General features: G+C 35.6%; 1 protein-coding gene across 2 annotated transcripts in view; it reads right to left on the bottom strand.

The window, feature by feature from the left end:
- SMCHD1 (structural maintenance of chromosomes flexible hinge domain containing 1) overlaps positions 1-21,694 on the bottom strand; it is a 142,773-nt gene that overhangs the window by 84,251 nt on the left and 36,828 nt on the right. For both annotated transcript variants that reach the window (XM_045527403.1, XM_045527402.1), the window contains exons 6-12: positions 19,349-19,463; positions 19,108-19,227; positions 13,562-13,728; positions 11,427-11,517; positions 10,232-10,442; positions 7,768-7,888; positions 7,503-7,686 (exon numbers count right to left, since the gene is read on the bottom strand). In XM_045527403.1, the coding sequence (XP_045383359.1) occupies positions 7,503-7,686; positions 7,768-7,888; positions 10,232-10,442; positions 11,427-11,517; positions 13,562-13,728; positions 19,108-19,227; positions 19,349-19,463 (1,009 nt within the window). The remainder of the gene's footprint in view (positions 1-7,502; positions 7,687-7,767; positions 7,889-10,231; positions 10,443-11,426; positions 11,518-13,561; positions 13,729-19,107; positions 19,228-19,348; positions 19,464-21,694) is intronic.

Genomic DNA, 21,694 nt, shown 5'->3' on the forward strand with positions numbered 1-21,694 from the left:
ATTTCAAATCAAAAATGTAGTTTGTTATATCTAAAACAAGAAGCAGTACAATTAATCAAAGTGTGTGCCTAAACTATTGACACAGTTTTGCCATCTTCACGGTAGCTTGCTTATGCCAGCAGCGAAGAAGCCTGGAGAATGAGAGGCAATGAAATTACAAAAGACATTTTCCACAGTTTGTTTAGAATTGAATATTTTTCCTTGCAAGAAGTGGTCCAAAGCCTTGAAAAAGTGGTAGTCAATTGGTGCAAGGTCTGGTGAATACGTTGGACGACAGAGAGTTTCCAAGTCCAGTTTCTGTAGTTTGAGTAGTGTTGTTTTTTGCAATATGTGGTCTTCCAAGAGGATTGGCCTAATTCTACTGACAGACCTCAGCGGCTTAATCACAACCATCCTCATCATTTCATCCAGTTGATTGCAGTAGACATCCACTGTAATCGATTGACCAGGTTTCACGAAGCTGTAGTGGATAATACCAGTGCTAGACCACCAAACAGACACCATTAGCTTTCCTTGATAAATATTTGGTTTTGGACTGTGTATTGGCATTTCATCTTTATCCAACCATTGTGCCAAATGCTTGTTGCAATTGTCAAAAAGAATCCATTTTTCATCACATGTTAACAATACATTGTAGAAATGATTCACCTTTGTGTTGTGACAGCAAACAAAGGCAAGAAGACAATTTCTCTTCTGACACTCAATTTAATTCACGCAATATCCATCTATCCAGCTTCTTTACCTTGCCCATTTGTTTCAAATGGTCCAATATTGTTGGAATAGTAACGTCAAACCTTGCTGCTAATTCACGTGTAGGTTGAGATGATTTCACTTCCACTACAGTTTTCAGCTCACCATTACCATGTCTTGGTCTCAGGTCACCCACATGGCTCATTTTCAAGATTAAAATCACCAAAATGGAACTTCTCAGACCATCGAAATACTGTACATTCATTAGCCACATCCTTCCCAAATACTTCATTGATATTTCGAGCAGTCCATGATGCATTGGTTCCATGACAAAACTCGTATTAAAAAATAACACAAAACTGGCCGGGCGCGGTGGCTCACGCCTGTAATCCTAGCACTCTGGGAGGCTGAGGTGGGTGGATCGCTCAAGGTCAGGAGTTCGAGACCAGCCTGAACAAGAGTGAGACCCCGTCTCTACTAAAAACAGAAAGAAATTATCTGGCCAACTAAAATATATATAGAAAAAAATTAGCCGGGCATGGTGGCACATGCCTGTAGTCCCAGCTACCCGGGAGGCTGAGGCAGTAGGATCGCTGAAGCCCAGGAGTTTGAGGTTGCTGTGAGCTAGGCTGACGCCACGGCACTCTAGCCAGGGCAAAAAAGTGAGACTCTGTCTCAAAAAAAAAAAAAAAAAAATTAACACAAAACAAAGAAATAATGGACTTAATAGAATGCTAGAACAAATGGGCCTGACTGACATCTACAGGACATTCTACCCAAAATCCACTGAATATACTTTCTTCTCATCAGCTCATGGGACATTCTCCAAGATTGACCATATCTTAGGGCATAAAGTACGTCTTAAAAAATTTTAAAAAATAGAAATTATACCATGCATCTTCTCAGATCACAGCGGAATAAAAGTAATAATGGATCCTAACAGAAATTCTCATTCCTACTCAAAGTCATGGAAGCTAAACAACCTTCTCTTGAATGATTATTTTATAAATGAAGAAATCAAGACGGAAATCAAAAGATTCTTTGAATTAAACGACAAAGGAGACACAACTTATCAAAATCTGTGGGACACAGCTAAAGCAGTCCTGAGAGGAAAATTTATTTCCATAAATGCCTATATCAAAAAGACAGAAAACTTACAAATAGACAATCTAATGAATAGACTCAAAGAGCTGGAGAAGGAAGAACAGACCGATCCCAAACCCAGCAGAAGGAGAGAAATTATTAAGATCAAATCAGAACTGAATGAAAAGGACAACAAACAAACCATAAGGGAAATTAATAAAACAAAGAGTTGGTTCTTTGAAAGAATAATCAAGATTGACACACCTCTGGCTAGGGTAACCAAGAGCAGAAAAGAAAAAAACTCTAATAACCTCCATCAGAAACATGAAATGAGAAATCATGACCGATGCCACAGAGATACATGACATCATCTATGAATTTTACAAAAATCTTTATGCACACAAATTGGAAAATGAGGAGGAAATGGACAAATTTTTAGAAACACACAGCCTTCCCAGACTCAACCAGGAAAAAATAGAATTCCTGAATAGACCAATATCTAGATCTGAAATCGAAACAGCAATAAAAAACCTTCCCAAAAAGAAAAGCCCTGGACCAGATGGGTTCCCACCTGAATTTTACCATACCTACTAAGAAGAACTGGTGCCCATCCTACATAAACTATTCTCCAATATCAAGAAGAATGGAATTCTCCCCAACACATTTTACCAAGCCAACATAATTTTAATACCAAAACCAGGAAAGGATGCAACAAAAAAAGAAAACTACAGACCAATATCCCTTATGAATATAGATCTAAAAATTCTCAATAAAATCCTAGCAAATCGAATCCAAGTGCTTATCAAAAAAATAATCCATCACGACCAAGTGGGCTTCATCCCAGAGATGCAGGGATGGTTTAACATACGCAAATCTATAAATGTAATTCACCACATAAATAGAAGCAAAAATAAAGATCATATGATCCTCTCAATAGATGCAGAAAAAGCATTTGACAAAATTCAACACCCTTTTATGGTAAGAACACTTAACAAAATAGGCATAGACGGAGCCTATCTAAAAATGATACAAGCCATATATGACAAACCCACAGCCACCATCATACTGAATGGGGAAAAACTGAAAGCATTCCCACTTCGAACTGGAACCAGACAAGGCTGCCCACTGTCCCCATTACTTTTCAACATAGTATTGGAAGTCCTTGCGAGAGCTATCAGGCAAGAGAGCAGAATCAAGGGAGTTCAAATAGGGAAAGAAGAGATCAAACTCTCACTCTTTGCTGATGATATGATGTTATATCTAGAAAACCCTAAGGATTCAACCAAGAGACTCCTGGAATTGATCAATGAATTCAGTAAAGTCTCAGGATACAAAATCAATACACACATATCAGAGGCACTCATATATGCCAATAACAGTCAAACGGAGAACCAAATTAAGGACTCAATACCCTTCAAAATAGCAACAAATAAAATAAAATACCTAGGAATATATTTAACTAAGGAAGTAAAGGACCTCTATAGGGAGAACTACACAACACTGAGGAAGGAAATCGCACAACATGTAAATAGGTGGAAAATCATACCACGCTCGTGGATCGGAAGAATCAACATTGTTAAAATGTCTATACTGCCCAAAGTTATCTACATATTCAATGCAATCCCTATTAAATTACCAACATCATTTTTCAAAGATATAGAAAGAATAATTTTACGCTTTGTATGGAACCAGAGAAGACCCCGTTTAGCAAAAGCAATTTTAAGCAACAAAAACAAAATGGGAGGTATTAATTTGCCAGACTTCAAACTATACTACAAAGCTGTGATTATTAAAACTGCTTGGTATTGGCACAAGTGCAGGGACACAGACCAGTGGAACAGAACAGAAAATCCAAATATAAAACCATCCTCATATAGCCATCTAATCTTTGACAAAGCAGACAAAAACATACTCTGGGGAAAAGATTCCTTATTTAACAAATGGTGCTGGGAAAACTGGATAGCCACATGTAGAAGGCTAAAACAGGACCCACAGCTTTCACCTCTCACAAAAATCAAATCACAGTAGATAACAGACTTAAACATTAGGTGGGAAACTATTAGAATCCTAGAAGAAAATGTAGGAAAGACTCTTACAGACATTGGCCTAGGCAAAGAATTTATGAAGAAGACCCCTAAGGCAATCACAGCAACAACAAAAATAAATAAATGGGACCTGATCAAATTAAAAAGCTTCTGCACAGCCAAAGAAACAGTCATGAGAGTAAACAGACAACCTACAGAATGGGAAAAAATTTTCACGTACTACACATCAGACAAAGGACTGATAACAAAAATATATTTAGAACTCAGGAAAATCAGTAAGAAAAAAATCGAACAACCCTATCAAAAAGTGGGCAAAGGACATGAATAGAAATTTTTCAAAAGAAGATATAAAAATGGCTAACAAACATACGAAAAAATGTTCAACATCTCTAATCATCAGGGAAATGCAAATCAAAACCACAATGAGATACCACTTAACCCCAGTGAGAATGGCCTTTATCAAAAAGTCCTAAAACAATACATGTTGGCGTGGATGCAGAGAGACAGGAACACTCATACACTGCTGGTGGGACTGTAAACTAGTGCAACCCCTATGGAAAACAATATGGATATACCTTAAACAGATTCAAGTAGACCTACCATTCGATCCAGCAATCCCATTATTGGGCATCTACCCAGAAGAACAAAAGTCATTCTATAAAAAAGACACCTGCACCCGAATGTTTATAGCAGCACAATTCACCATTGCAAAGATGTGGAAACAACCCAAGTGCCCATCAATTCACGAATGGATTAGTAAATTGTGGTATATGTGTACCATGGAGTATTACTCAGCTTAAGAAATAACGGTGATACGACATCTCTTTGGTTCTCCTGGAGAGAGTTAGAACCCATTATATTAAGTGAAGTATCCCAAGAATGGAAAAACAAGCATCAAATGTACTCACCAGCAAATTGGTTTCCCTGATCATCACCTAAATGCACACTGGGGAATGATATCAACTGGATATCAGACTGAGGCAGGGGGTGGGGGGAGGGGATGGGTATATGCCTACATGGTGAGTACCAGGCGCACTGTCTGGGGAATGGACACGCTTGAGGCTCTGACTCAGGGGGATGGGCAGGACATGGGCAATATATATAACCGGAGCTTTTGTACCCCCATAATAAGCTGAAATAAAAAAAATAAAAATAAAAAAATAAAATAAAAAATAACACAAATTTTTTACTTATCCATGGTTTTGTAAAAATTGCTCTAAAAGAAATCTGAAAGATAATCACAAGCCAAAACGTGCATTTGAAAGAATAAGGATATATCTTCACAATTAAAAAAAAAAAAAAAAAGTGTCAAAGTGAGATGTCAGAGATATCAGCCATCAAACTTAGTACTTAAGGAAATCAGACATTCCATACTCAATAACCTAATAAATCCTAGGATATACGAAAAAATGGTAACACTTGCTGCCTAGGAGGAGAACTAGCTGGCTCCAAAAACGGAGTAGGTGGAGGCCTTCTCACTATAAACCACACATATTCTCAATGGGATGATAAAGATTCATTATGTACCTAGCACATACATACATACAGTACATAGACAGATGGTAAATCTATGATATTAAAATTTCACTGGGGGAAGTAATCAAGAAAAAATGTCTTAAAAGGCTCCTTATGAGGAGGATAATGAAAATAAGGTTGGGGAACACTGCTACACAAAATTATTTTCTTTTTAATTTCATATTTTATACATATGGCCCATTAAAAATTAAATGATAAAATAAAAATTAAGAGATGTGTTTTTGTCAATCATCCTTCACCCTGGTGGGAGAGAATATAGACATTTATGCTCAACCATAAGCTGCCATACACTCACTCATTTATACCCATCTGTAGGACAATGAGGAGGTAAGACAATCTTCCCATAACATGCTTTCACAGAGGACAATCCATAAAGTTACAGAAGCCCATTCCTTCCTACATACCTTATGCCATAATATGCCATTTTCCAAAGGAAAATTAGGCAAAATGATTTTAGCCTAAATTTTTGAAGTGTACTGTTAGAGGGATACACTGTCTTAGTTATTAATAAACAAAATTTGATTTTAAAAAGTTACTTGAGTAAGAAATACACGTACACGGTAAAGACTCAGAGGTCCAAAATGGTATACAGTTTCAAGGAAATCCCCACTGCTCTCACTCCTGTCCCAGGTATCAACTCTTTCCCTAATCAGCAAATCATTGCTGTCAGTTTGCCACCTTGACATGGATATTAAAATTATTAACAAGGAGCAGGAAAGTCTGACTACCAAATTCTTAAACTGCATTCCAAAATACTCAGGACTCATTATCAACCAAAAAAACTGCCACATGCATCAATTAAATCCAGAAACTCAGTAACAGTCAAAGTATAATGTACTAGGCATGGCAAGGTGACAGCTAATCTAGGAGAGTAGTATGTAGACAGTCACTCTATTCTTTCAAGTTTTCCATATACTTGAATTTTTCAAAATTTGAAAAAACTCATTTAAAAAGTACAATGTAACAAATTAATAGTATTAACCTATTTTAGATAACTTTTGAAAAGATCTAACTGCGCAATCAACATTGGATAATAAATACCATATTTATAAATGAATTCTAAATGTATCATAACTCATTTTATTTACTTGTTTGTTTGAGACAGGGTCTCACTCTGCTGCCTGAGCTAGACAGCAGTAGTGTCGTCATAGTGCAGTGCAACCTCAAACTCCTGGGCCTCAAGTGATCCTCCCACCTCAGCCTCCCAAGTAGCTTGCGTGCCACTGCACCCAGCTAATTTTTTTTGCTTTTTGTAGAGACAAGGGTTCCCTACATTGCTCAGGCTGGTCTCAAACTACTGACCTTCTCTGGCAGTCCTCCCACCTCGGTCTTACAAAGGGTTAGAAGTAGAGGCATGAGCCACCATGCCTGGCTATACTAACTCATTTGATAAGACTGTTCTTAGTGGATAATTCTTAAAAGTGTCTTAATCTTCTGTGATTCAGAATCTCTACAACAGCAAAATTAATTCTGACATTTTACATGAATGACTGACTATAAATACTACGTACTATGCTTAGCAATTTTAACTTGATAATAAAATCATCTATTTCTTGACAACTTAATACTAAACTACTGAAAGAGTAGTTTCAAGTAAAAGTTTCCGAGGTATGTGCATAGAATACAAGCACACTAGTATACTAGCACCATTCAACTTTTTTAAAAAAATTATTCACGGTGGAATCATTTTTTTATTAATCAATGCATGTATTTTAATATTGATTCAGTCTCAAATCATCTTTTAGCTAAAGTATTTCACAGTTCTAGCCCATTTTTACCCTCAAGACTTGCTTAAAATTGCATAATTAGGTTACTGCTGTACAAACATAGCCCTTAAAATAGACACAATTGTTCATATATGCTCTCATTAAGTGGAGATGCTTCTGTGGCGTGTACTTACTATGTAAAGGGCTTGATATTGAGATCGAGTAAAGAAATGTAAATTCTATCCAAACATAACCAGTTTATAATTTCTGAGTGATATAAACACTTTGAATGTTCATGAAACATTTATACATCATATTCTTTTGATTCAATAAATCCAAAGTATACAAAATATCAGTAAAATCCTACACTACTAGTATCTTTCATTTTACTTAAAAATAGAACATTTACAAATATTCAAAACTTTATATTTAAAAATCATACCTGTCCATTTAAAATTCTTGTAAAAAGAGTGTTCTTATCTTTCAATTTTAGCTCAAGATCCATAAAAGTCAGTTTATTTGTGCTGACCTGGAATTTGTCATTAGTGAATAATGCACCAGATATTCTATTGTAGCATTCAATTGGTGCAAGCCCTCTCTTCTTAGGAGGAGTACACCAGTCAAAGCTTGAACAGAACAAAATATAATAGTTAATAAAAAAGATTAGGTTATAAAACAATATAATTTCAGCAAAAATCAAAACTTACTCTTCAACTGATGTATAGGGTATTAATCGCCCATTCCAAAAACATTCAAAAATAGGCCTTTTCCCTCTTGCTGCCTTCTCAAGTATGAAACAATCATCATCATCATCTTCATCTTTTAATTCTAGATCAAAAGAGTTAAGTGGAACAAAATGTTTATTACTATAATGTGTGTGCAATTTTTATCACTCTGAAGTCAACTGCTATAATGAAATATTAAAGTTGCTTCAGAGAGAAGATAATGCAAACACATAATCTTTCACATCACAATCTATAAAGCCTGAAGGTAGTTTTACTCTGCCCTCAGAAAGGCAGGTTTCCAAAGTGGTTCCAGATTACCAATGGTGTTTGCCATTTAAAAGTCAATAATTACTTATATACTAATCAATCTGTGTTAAGAGTACTACATTAGCTGCTGAACCTGTAATCTTTAAAACCTATTTATAGAATTAAAAGAGTCATATACCCAAAAAGATTAGCTTAAATCTTGCATCCAAAACAGTTTCACAATTCTGTCAGAACCAGTATATTCACATGAAAATCATCTGAGAAATCTATGACATTTAATAGTATCAAGTTTGCCTAGGTTGGACAAATTAGTCAATAATACTGAATTTAAATTTACTTTTTACGAACTATTTCATTTGCAGATTCAGGTAAGTAAGAAATATGCATGCAGTTGGAATTACAACATACATTACTATGTATCAAAAGCATGATTAGCACAATTGTCTATAACATTATGGTTCTTAGTAATACATTCTCATTTATCCAAATAAATTAGGATTAAACATTATGATCCTGATATATTAACACCTCAGCTATCCTGGCATTAAATCATCCATCTAAAATAAAGCCTTCCCCCAAAAAGCCCTCACAAGAAATCCCCATGTAAAAGTTCCTTTCTTCATGCCTATAATCCTAGCACTCTGGGAGGCTGAGGTGGGAGGATCCCTTGAGCTCAGGAGTTCCAGACCAGCCTAACCAAGAGCAAGACCCTGTCTCTACTAAAAATAGAAAAAATTAGCCAGGTGTTGTGGTGCGTGCCTGTAGTCCAAGCTACTTGGGAGGCTGAGGCAGGAGGATCACTGAGCCCAGGAGTTTGAGGTTGCAGTGAACTAGGCTGACACCACAGCACTCTAGCCAGGGTGACAGAGCGAGACTCTGTCTCAAACACAAAAAAAGTTCCTTTCAATCAAACCAAATCACTTTGCTCTGATCATCACTCAACTTACTGGCTCTTATGTTAAGATATCATTTGAAAACTTTATATCTTTTTGTCTATAAGCATAAAAAAATTAGAAATAACAAATTTAAAAAGTCAGAGAAATCACAAGAAGCGGAGTCACTGAGAAGTAACATGTACTGAACACTTACTAAATAGTGCTGGGCACTCTTGAGAACTTGCCTTGGTTTCTTATTTAACCTTCACAACACCTCTATGAGTTATGAACTACTACCCCCTTTTCACAGATGAGCAAACTGATGTAGGGAGTAGTTTGTCCAAGTTTACACAACAGAAAGTAGCAACGATGGGATTCAAATTAGGAAGTCTGGTTGCAGAGCCCACAAAACTAAGAATGTACTTACTAATGAAGCACTCTAGATAAGAAAGTTTGATATTATTAATCTAAAAATTCACTGCAATCTCATTAATACCAGTAGGATTTTTTTAAATGAATGTACAAAGCTGATTCTAAAGGTTATCTACAAGAGCAAAAGTTTAAGAATATTTTCAAAAAAGAAAAATAGTGAGAATGTCTTGCCCTGAAGATATCAACATACAGGATAAAGCTATAAGACAGTATCATTACTTATGTACAAAAATATAAAATAGTATCTTACAGTAAAAAGTCTAGACCTACATACTTACTGGAACTTTATATTATAAAAGTAATATTTCTAACTCCTGGGAAAATTATAATATTCAATAACTGACGCTATGAAACTGAACACCACCTAGAAAATACTTAGTTAAATCCCTACTTTACTCTATGTACAAAAAACAAAGACAGATGTATTAAACATCAAATGACAAAAACAAAAAAACTACAGAATTTTTTTATAATCTTGACGTGTAAAAACCCTTTCTACAGCAAGAATAAATCAGAAAGCATAAAGAAAAAACTGATAGATGTGGCTGCATAAAGTATAAAACTTCTTTATAAAAAAAAATAAAGGGAACATGTAAAGGAATAATAAGAATATATATGTAGCAGTTCAGTTCAGTAAGAGATCTAAGATAAAAGAAAAATTTCTCAAAGCTTTATTCATCTGAAATTAAAAATATACAAAAATCAATCATTATAAAAATTACAAATGCCTAACTTAAGACTTACATAAGGAAAAAAATTTTAGTTATTTATCTAACCTTAATAGCCCAACTAATAACAATCCTTTAATGAAACAAATTACTATGCTAAATCACAACTTCACATTCAGTAGCTAAGATAAGACATTAACGTACTTGATGGAAAGCACGGATCATCAGGGTAAGTTTCTCTATCATATAAGAAAGGATGGTATCGGATAATCCCTTCCACTACACCGTCTCCTTCAACATGAGCCTTGAACTCAAAACTATCAGCTGCTGTGTTTATATACAATGTTTGCATGTCATCTTGTATTTCCCTTAGGTTGACAATTTTAGGTGCCTTCCCTTTTTCAAACATAGAAATCTAAAATAAAAATAAAACAAAAATAATTAAATTCTATGGTCACTTGACTTTTGCTCTCAGCTATGATTCAACAACAGAATAGGCAAAAACTATGTTTACTTGTACAAGTAACCATCTGGTTTAATGAAATATATATATTTACATATGGATTAAATAACTTTAACACATTAACTGCCACGTGAGTTGTATGTAACTCAGGCTAGTTTTGCGCGAAGGGCCTGGTGAAGCGTATGTAACTCACATGTCTCTTAACCATGGGAGCCACGAGAACTATTTTTCAAGTTGCATATAATTTACACACAGAAAACAACAAAAAATAACTAATTTTCAATTAAATTATACAGGATCATTTTGCTTTCAAAGTTTTTATTCTACTTACATAATAAAACACCACGGCCCCAAGGAAAAAATTCCTTTTTCTAATGTGGCGGTCAATGTGTTAAGAAGCATTTCAATAAGGAATATACTACTAAAAACTATAAAGTAAGCAAAGAAACAGTAAATTAGAGCTAAACGACAGATAAGTAATGAGTATATTTAATTCAAGGTTTCTTGCTAGAGGCACAAGTGGAATAACATTGTACATGAAATTTTTTCTAATGTGTGGGCGAGGATATTAAGAACCTAACACTCAAATGTTCCGTGCTTCTAAATCTTGTCACCACTAGAAGACTTCTATGAACAAATGGAAAACTATGTTATGTCCCTTTTCCTCTCTGCTTCAGGACAAGATGTTTGGTAACAATTCATGTCACTATAAAAGAGAGAAAAAAGAGAAACATAGTACTGCAATAAATAAAAGTTCAAGAAAAATACATCTAAGAATGATCTCTTTACTTGGGTATCAAATAACCAAAGTACTTTGGAAAAAGACAAGGAGAGGGAAGTTATCTAATTATTGACTGTGTTTTGTTATTCAGAGTCACTTGGAATCAGGACACATAACTAAGAATTTGTAATATTTAAGATGGATTATTCTCTTACTTCAATATCAATGTTGTTGAAAGGTCCAACTTCTTTTGATGTTCGTATTTCATTTCCTTTTGGGCCATGAATATAGTAATGATAGATATGCCTAAAATATAGAATAACTTTATACTTTTAATGCATATAAAAATTAGTTCATATAATCTTCTATCAAAAAAATTTTATTAACAGTACTCATTAGGTGCCGAGCACTTTATTAAACATTTTTAAATACAGTATTCCATTTACTAGTAAAAACAATTCTGAGATGCAGGTGTTATTACATCTCATTTTACAGATACAGAAACTGGGGTACAGGGAGTGTATATAATTTATCGAAGGTTACAGAACTAGAGTTAAGGAGAGGTGGGCTTCAACCCAGGCCTTTCCAACTTCAAAGCCCACATAGTTTACACTTCCAAGAAGTATAGTTTATGAAATAACTAAAAAACTAGAAAGCAACAGTCTATAATTCTATTCGCCAGGGATGTTGTAGAAGGGACTCCATTATCAGGACAGGGGTAGACTGCATTGGATACCTTTAAACAATCTTCTCAATGTGAGAATATCAACCTAGAATGTTCATTTCTCCTCTCCTATGGCACGATCTTACCCCAACATTCCAAAAACAAACAAAACTAATAAATTCAACATCATCCCATTGAACACCACTACTTCAGAAATCTCTGCTATTTTATTTTTTAAGTTCAAAAAGATTACATTTTGGTGGGATTATTCACGTCTTTAGTTATTCCTGAAATAGATTATTTGCAATATTCTTTCTTTGTTAGAGCAAAAGTATATTTTAATTATGTTATTCACATTGAGTTCCTTCAAAAAAAGAAACTATGACTATAAACTAACTAATAAAATAAGTAGTAGAGAAGACAAATCCAAAGTCGTATTTAATTATTTATTTATTTATTTTTGAGACAGAGTGTCACTCTGTTGCCCAGGCTAGAATGAGTGCCGTGGCATCAGCCTAGCTCACAGCAACCTCAAACTCCTGGGCTCAAGCGATCCTCCTGCCTCAGCCTCCCGGGTAGCTGGGACTACAGGCATGCGCCACCATGCCCGGCTAATTTTTTCTATATATATTTTTAGCTGTCCATATAATTTCTTTCTATTTTTAGTAGAGACGGGGTCTCGCTCTTGCTCAGGCTGGTCTTGAACTCCTGAGCTCCAACGATCCGCCCGCCTCGGCCTCCCAGAGTGCTAGGATTACAGGCGTGAGCCACCGCGCCCGGCCCAAAGTCCTATTTAAATATCCTGGATTACAGGGGCAATAAACAGCAATATTGAAGAAGAAAAAAAGTATTTCTAAAAACCAAATTTATGTTCCCATAAAAACAAAAACTTTAAATTCTGTTAATATGCATTTATGTATAGAACAGAGAATCTCAAGTGCAATGGGGTAAATGTGAAAAGAAACTTTTTTTTAAAAAGTATGAATTTTGTGCAGATAAACATCTTGCAAGAATCAGTAATTCAAACTCATATAAATTATGGACATGATCCAGTAAATAGAATGTATCATACAGCTATAGAGAAAAAACTTAGAGCCATTAAATATTCCTATGATTTAGTCTAATGGGATATATAGTCCCTACAAGTTTTACTGGAATAGATACACAATGACTTATTTTCAGTACTAATATGTCACACAGGTACACAAAATTTTTTATTTTAATAGATTTGATGCATTCATTTGATGAACATTTATTGAGTATCAACAAGATACTCTACACACTGGGGATATAGCAGTGAACTCAAAATGACATTTCAATGGGAGAAAGCTGACAAAAAAATAAAATATATGGTATGAAAGATTATGATACATGTTATGGAGAAGCAGCACAAAATGGAGACAGAAGAAGTGATGGCGCTGAATTTGATAAATTCTGAAATTCATTTTTAATTTTATAATAATCCTGTGCCTCAAATAATGCTCGGTACACTGAGATGCTCTACAAATATTCACAGAATAAATGAATAGAGAACTGTTTTAACACTGACAACAGAGTACTTGATAGGGAAGGAAATGGTACAGGAGCAAAAAGGACAGCCAACAGGCTTCAACGTATCTGTAGTATTTTCTGTCTTTTTAAAAAAGATAAGTAGCAACATTTCCTGAACCAAATATAATTACTTACGCTAACTGTCGCGTCCAAAGATGGAAATAATTTTTCAAGTACTGTATGTGTTCTGGTTGTACCCCTGTGATAACAACAGCAGTAAAGCTATTTTTTTCCTTCTCCTCTGTGATAAGATGATGTAGAAATCTTTCATCATCATTTGTAATGTGAACAGAATCAGATGGCTACAAAAGCAAATAAAAATACAAGAGATTAAATCATTTGAATTATAATTATACAAATTAACTATCATATCAAATTTTAATGTGATTCATTTGGATATTTTCAGAAATAAGCTTCAGGAAAACTTCTTGTAGGACACTGGCCCAAAACAACAAACTGGCTGACTGTGTGAAAACACTGGGAGGACAGGGGAACTTTCCACACAGATTGCAAAACTGGCACACATAAAGAGTACTCTATCTCATAATGCTAACTAATTTTAGAATCATAAAGGAAAAAGTAAAGACAAATACAGAATTTTAAAATGCCTTTAAAAACTGAGGATACTTATCCTAGGATGGAATGAGTCCTTACTTGGGATACCTACCACTTGACTTTGTCAGGACCAATGCCCAGCCCTCCATGTTCAAGAAAACTAGAGGGAAGCCTGGACCCAGCTGGCTGAGTCCAAACACAGTTTTTAAAGGGGGGTAAAATCATCCTGTGCACCAGTCCACTTTAATATCTGTAGCCTATGTAAGGGGGCAAATATGAGGATAAAAATTACAATCTTCTCAATTTGCAGGATGAGTTTATGTTTTAATACTTGCGTACATATGAATGTGTGTGTGTATATACACACACACATATATCCAGTCATGTGCCACATAATGACATTTCAGCCAACAGACCACATATACAATGATGGTCCCCTAAGATTATAATACCATATTTTTACTGTACCTTTTCTATATTTAGATACACAAATACTTACCATTGGTGCTACAACTGCCTACAGTATTCAGTACAGTAACTGTACAGATTTATAGACTAGGAGCAGCAGGATACACCATACAGCCTAGGTGTGTAGTAGGCTATTCCATCTAGGTTTGTGTAAGTATACCCTATGATGTTCGCACAATGACAAAATCACTCAATGATGCATTTCTTAGAACATTATCATTGTCATATGTCATGACTGCATATATTAAATGCATTGCTACAGATAAACAAAATTTAAGAATGGAAATATGTACTAAATTATTATCTTTATGTAACTGCTTGATTTTCTTATTTATTTTTAATTTTTTTTTTTTTTTTTTAGAGATAGGTTCTCACTCTGTCATCCAGGCTGGAGTACAGGGGCACAATCATACCTCACTGCAGCCTCGAACTCCTGGCCTCAAGTGATCCTCCTGCCTCAGCCTCCCAAGAAGCTAGGATTACAGGCGTATGCCACCATGCCCAGTTAATTTTTTTAATTTTTTGTAGAGATAGGGTCTCACTATGTTACCCAGGTTGGCCTTGAACTCTTGACCTCAAGCAATCCTCCCACCTCAGCCTCCCAAAGTACTGGGATTACAGGCATGAGCCACCACCCCTGGTCTCTAAATAATTCTTATTACTGTATAGTTCATATGTATGTAGATGTTATAGCTACAGATGGCACATGCTTGTAGTCCCAGCTACACTAGGCTAAGGTGGGAGAATCACCTAAGCCCAGACGTTCGAGGTTGCAGTGAGCTATGATCACAACACTGCACTCCAGCCTGGGGGACAGAGCAAAACTTCATCTCTAAAAAATAAAAACATTATTTTTAAAATAAGCACATATTATTACTTTCTTAATTAAAAATAATAAAAACAAACCCTTCAAAATCATTCTAGTGCATCTTTATACATTAAATTACTAATATTATAGTTACAATATATATCATACAAGTAACATTTTCCACACTTTGAGAGTTAGTAGATTAGTCTGGGTTTATCAGTGATGCAAATTCATTATCCAAATATTTATCAAGCACGTTCTCTAGTCCTATGTCTCAAATTGTGCCTCAGGAAGATAGGTCCAAGATAAATAAGATAGTGAGCTCTTGATCTCTACAAATTCCATCTGGTTCTCATGACTTTTTAATTCAAAAATAAAATGCCATCTGGTAGGAGATGAAAAGTAAATGATTACAAAACAACATGCCATTACGAAGATATGAACCAAGAATTACAGAGGTAAAAGGAGGGTGACATTCATCTAGTAGAAGGCTGAGTAAGAACATTCCAGACAGATGAAAACAGGATTTAAGAGTATAAAGGGAACAAGGTAGTTTAGAATATATGATAAACATGTGAGGAAAGATTAGGCAGAAAAAGCCAAATTACAGCAGTGGAAAGTGAGTGGAAGATTGGGTTGATAAAAGAAATGATTTAAAAGACATAATTAAGTGTAGTGAATGATTAACAACAACGGTTACCAATTTTAACTGCATGGCCAGAGGATGCCATTAATAGAAAAGGATAGCTGAGGGGAAGTGGGGAAAGAGAAAGAATCAGAAAAGTTTATAGATAATATTTTATTTCAAATGTACCAAAAGTGACTTATTTCCAGAACACCTAAGGAAGGACATCTAATTGAAATTGGAAATGGGTGTGCTGGATATGATCAGTTGGTATTCATCACCTATTCCTACCACCTTTCATTGTACCCTCCTAGGCTACAGAGGTTGGAAAGCCAAAAAAAGTATATTTTCTAAAATCCCTTGCATTTTGGGTCATGGGTGAAAATTAGGTTTCAACAATTAGATGTACTAGCCAAAGATTTGGAAGCCAAAAATGAGGCATAGGCTATTTCCTGAGGTTTCTTAAAGGTTTTCTGTTATCAGAAAAACCAGTAACCATGTTCCAAGTGTCAAAAGGCCACACTGCAGCACTGGTTATGGTCAGAAATTTCTAGGTTCCAGTGTTGGTACAACTGTGGCTGTGAGATCATTCCAACTCTTAGATCACAGATACGGCAGTGAGTTCCTAAATTCCAGGCCCAGTGGTGGTCCTCCAACTATGAGACTATAGCAGATATTGCAGAATCCCTTAAGGGTCAGTTTGGAGTGCCCTGGCATCATTTTAGGAGGCTCTGCCTATAGTTCATCTTTTGGCCCTTCCAATAATCACATAAGCATCTAATTCACTTTACTAAATACTTTTCTGTTCAAAGTGTCTAGACATTTTTTTTCCTCTACTGACTGAACTCAGCCTGATTCAATGCCTCAATCTTAAGAGAAAGCCTTGACAAGAAACACAGATTTGATGTTTGTATTTAAGTGGTAAAACATATATGAAAAAGGCAAGTCTGCTAACTACAGAACAAGAACCACTAACTCCACCCACATTCTGAAAACTGGTAACAGGTCAGGGATACAGAGGAGTCCAACAAAGTAGGCTGCAAAGGACTGGTCAAAAACAGAAAAGGACAAGGTAGCCATTGGTACCCTGAAATGTTCGTTGGGATGAACTAAGCACAAAACACAAAAAAGGCTAGCGCAGAAATGGTGATTCAAGAGACCCCAGTTCCATTCAAGCTTCGTAATATAAACACAATTTTGAAAAGCCACTTAAATTCTCAATTCCTATTTTTTACCAGTTTTACCACAGCAAGAAATATTTCCACCATTATATTTTATAGGGCTTTGTGGTGGTAAGACAAGACAGAAAAGACAGGATGGAATACTGTTATGTAAATACATCAAAATACGTAATTTGCTAAACAAATAAAACAAAGTAAAAGAGAAAAAAGTGGGTTGAGCAAAAGTAATTTCCTGGACAGAGGGAATGTTAAATTACGGAGAAAATAAAAGCAGCTAATAAAACGAAAAAAATAAAATTCAGCCCACTAGTAATGAAAGAAAAGGTATTCTTTTACTTACAAAATTGCCAACATTTTACTGCCTTTTCCCCTTCTTTCTTTTTAAAAGTAAAGAAATGATCAGACAGGTACTTCTATATACAGTCGTTAGAAGTGTATTTGATTTGGGCTTTTTAACCTTTCATTAAAATAATTTTGTAATATGTATCACGAACATTTAAAAAGTCTAAATTCATTCACAACTCTTAAAATTCTAACAATCTAAACTAAGGAACAAAATCTGTAATTCAGAAAAAATGTTACACAAAGATATTCACGGCAATGTCTTTATACGTATGGTAAAATTCTTCAAATAAGCTAAATGCTCCACAGAATAGTTAAGTTACATCATATTCATTGAAAGAAATATTATGAAGCTATTAAAAATGTGTTGTATACCAAAATATTTTGTGAAATGCAGACAAACTCAAAATGCTAATTTTTAAAATTGTGGGATCAAACCTTTAAGTACATAATTTTAAAAGTTGAACTAGAAGGAAATTCACCAAAATATCATCAATATTCTCTGACATTTGGAAGTATTTTAATTTTCTTTATTCTTCCTATAAATTTTTCTACAATTTGATTTAGATCAGAACACCATTTTTAAAAACCTCTAAACTGGATGGGTGTGGTGGCTCACTCACTCCTGTAATCCTAGCCCTCTGGGAGGCCGAGGCCGGTGGATCGCTGGAGGTCAGGAGTTCAAGACCAGCCTGAGCGAGACCCTGTCTCTACTAAAAATAGAAAGAAATTATCTGGCCAACTAAAAATATATATAGAAAAAATTAGCCGGGCATGGTGGCGCATGCCTGTAGTCCCAGCTACTCGGGAGGCTGAGGCAGTAGGATCCCTTAAGCCCAGGAGTTTGAGGTTGCTGTGAGCTAGGCTGATGCCACGGCACTCACTCTAGCCAGGGCTACAAAGCGACACTCTGTCTCAAAAAAAAAAAAAAAAAAAAAAAAAAGAACAGCCTGAGCAAGAGTGAGACCCCATCTCTACTAAAAATAGAAAAAATTAGCTAGGTGTGGTGCTGCACGCCTATAGTCCCAGGCAGTCAGAAGAGTGAGGCAGGAGGATCTTCCGGGCCCAGGAGTTTCAGGTTGCAGTTAGCAAGGCTGACGCCACCGCACTGTAGCCCAGGTGACAGAGAACACTCTGTCTCCAAAATTTAAAAAAAAACCCTCAAAATTACTTTCAAATAAAAATTTTCAGATACAAAATAATGTTTCAAACAGAGAAAAGTTGAAGGAATATGCAATAAATACAACTCACTGACCACCAAGATGCTATCCTATTAAAATGAGAATTTGAATGCAAACTTGTAACAGAAATCTCTCATTTATTTCTCTGGAAGTCTGATTTCCTGAAAGTCCATTACCCTATCACTGTTATTCTACTCTATTTCTATTGTTATATAACAAAGATTTTAAAACCCAAATTCAGACCAAGGAAAAAAGTTTACAATCTTACAAACAATTTATAGAAAGCAGTTAGACTTTGAGACAACTTCTTGTCTGAAGACTTTCATAGCCTAAGAAAGCACATAAATGATAATTTTTGCTACTTGCATGACTAAAGCAAAAAGAGTGAAAAAGTAACTCATTTTAAAAATTTCATACCTTCACATTTTTAAAACAACTTTGCTATCACAGAAATTAGAAAAAAAGTTACGTCCTATCATCTAGCCAAAGGAATAAATTTACAATTATGAGTTAAAATGTACCTTTCTGTTTCTAATATATCCACTATATATTGCTTCTTTATTTTTCTCCTTCTTCTCAAAATCTTCTTTAGAAAGTACAAGCTCATGAACATCTTGGGAATCTGCAGGTTTGCTTATCATCTGTTAAATATTAAAAAGAGCACTTTTAAAATTCCTAATAGTTAAACTGGTTAATACATTTGTATAGTTAACCTCAAAATAGTTTGATCACTTTTCATTTGTAAGAAATCTTTTTACTTACTCTGGCTGATTGTCCAACAAAGAAAACAGCCTGCTTGCCCCCAACACCAAAATAGGAAATATCACTATTTAAACTGCGTGGCACTGGTACTGGACGAACATATCCAGAATGATCACTAAAACAAAAAATTATATTAGCGCAGTGATTTTAAACAAGCTACTTAAATGTTAAAGGAAAAATTTATTGCTCTTAATTGTTAATAAAATGATCCCCAAGCCAGCTAACACCCCTAATTAGAAGGTGAAATAATCAGTGCTGAAAGTCAAGATATTATTTAGTCCACTGGTTCTCAAAGTGTAATCACCAGACCAGTTGCATCAGCTTCGCCTGAAAACTTTATGAAATGCAAATTCTTGAGCCCCATTCTACTAAATCAGAAAATCTCTCAGCAAACAAGACTAAATAAATATCCTTATCATCGTTATCACGTCTCTAGAACCTTCCCTTCAAAACTGTTTGCTATATCAAAACTTATTAAAATATTATCTGAAGAATAATGGGGATTAGAGTGAAGAAAATTCTCATTTTCATGTATCATGACAAATAAAAGAGTTCTAAGGGAACCTCCCACTACACCACAACAACACTGCGAGAAGAGGCATCACTGGTCTTTCAAAATAAACAAAGTCACTAGGGGCATCATTTCCCAAAATCAGAAATAAACAGAATTGGAAGTGAGACGGGAACCACTGTTAAACTCAATGGAAACCTTAAAGAGCAGATGTGACACAGCTTGAGAGAATTAGAGAACAGAAAGATGCATTCAATATGGAGATACCTTCAACAGATTCAAGTAGACCTACCATTTGATCCAGCAATCCCATTATTGGGCATATACCCAGAAGAACAAAAGTCATTCTTTAACAAAGACACCTGTACCCGAATGTTTATAGCAGCACAATTTACAATTGCAAAGATGTGGAAACAACCCAAGTGCCCATCGATCCACGAATGGATTAGTAAACTGTGGTATATGTATACCATGGAGTACTACTCAGCTATAAGAAATAACGATGATACGACATCTCTTTGGTTCTCCTGGAGAGAGCTGGAACCCATTATACTAAGTGAAGTATCCAAAGAATGGAAAAACAAGCATCACATGTACTCACCAGAAAACTGGTTTCCCTGATCATCACCTAAATGTACATCAGGGAAGGATACCAATTGGATATCAGACTGGGATGAGGGGTGGGGGGAGGGGGTGAGTGTATCCCTACATGATGAGTGCGTTGCACACCCTCTGGGGAATGGTCATGCTTGAAGATGCAGGCCCGGGGAGGTGGGGGGGGGGGAGGGGATGGAGGTATGACTACATGATGAGTGCCAGGCGTACTGTCTGGAGAATGAGAACAGACGCGCTTGGGACTCTGACTCGGGGGGATGGGTGGGACATGGAAAATGTATATAACCTAAACTTATGTAACCCCATGATGAGCTGAAATAAAAAGGAAAAAAAAAAAAAAAAAGAAAGATGCATTCAAAGAACTTGCCCATCAGAAACAAAGAAAAGGAAACTAAAAATATATCAAAATATAAAAGACATGAATGACCACAGAAAAATATCTCACGCAAGTTTAAATGTAAGTTCCAGAAAAAGAGGAGAGAGAGAATGGATAATAGCTGCAAGTATTCTCAAACCAAGAAAAGACACAGATCTACAGAGCCAGGAAACCAAGAGTCCAAACAGGATAAATAAAAAGAAATCCATATCATTGCAAACATCAAAAACAAACAGAAAAACTAGAAAATAAGCTAAGAGATAAAACAGGCTTTGACAGCAACAGTAAAAGACAGTGGAACAATATCTCCACAGTGCCTAGAGAAAAATCTATCAACCTTGAACTGTAAACTAAAGTGAAATAAAGAATTTACAGGGGCTGGGCGCAGTGGCTCATGCCTGTAATCCTAGCACTCTGGGAGGCCAAGTAGGGAGGATAGCTTGAGCTCAGGAGTTCGAGACCAGCCTGAGCAGGAGTGAGACTCCGTTTCTACTAAGAATAGAAAGAAATTATATGGACAACCAAAAATATATACAGAAAAAATTAGCCGGGCATGGTGGCACATGCCTGTAGTCCCAGCTACTTGGGAGGCAGAGGCAGTAGGATCGCTGGAGCCCAGGAGTTTGAGGTTGCTGTGAGCTAGGCTGATGCCACGGCACTCTACCCTGGGCAACAGAGTGAGACTCTGTCTCCAAAAAAAAAAAAAAAAATTTATAGGTAAAAAGATTGCAGTGAGCCTTTCCTTTAAGAACCATGCTGGCGGTCAAACGCTATTGGATTTTGGGACATTTTGGATTTCTGAATTTTGCCTGTTCAATATGTATATATGTGTGTGTCTGTGTGT

The sequence above is a fragment of the Lemur catta genome, chromosome 16 (assembly GCF_020740605.2).
Source record: "Lemur catta isolate mLemCat1 chromosome 16, mLemCat1.pri, whole genome shotgun sequence".
NCBI classification, from domain to species: Eukaryota; Metazoa; Chordata; class Mammalia; order Primates; family Lemuridae; genus Lemur; species Lemur catta.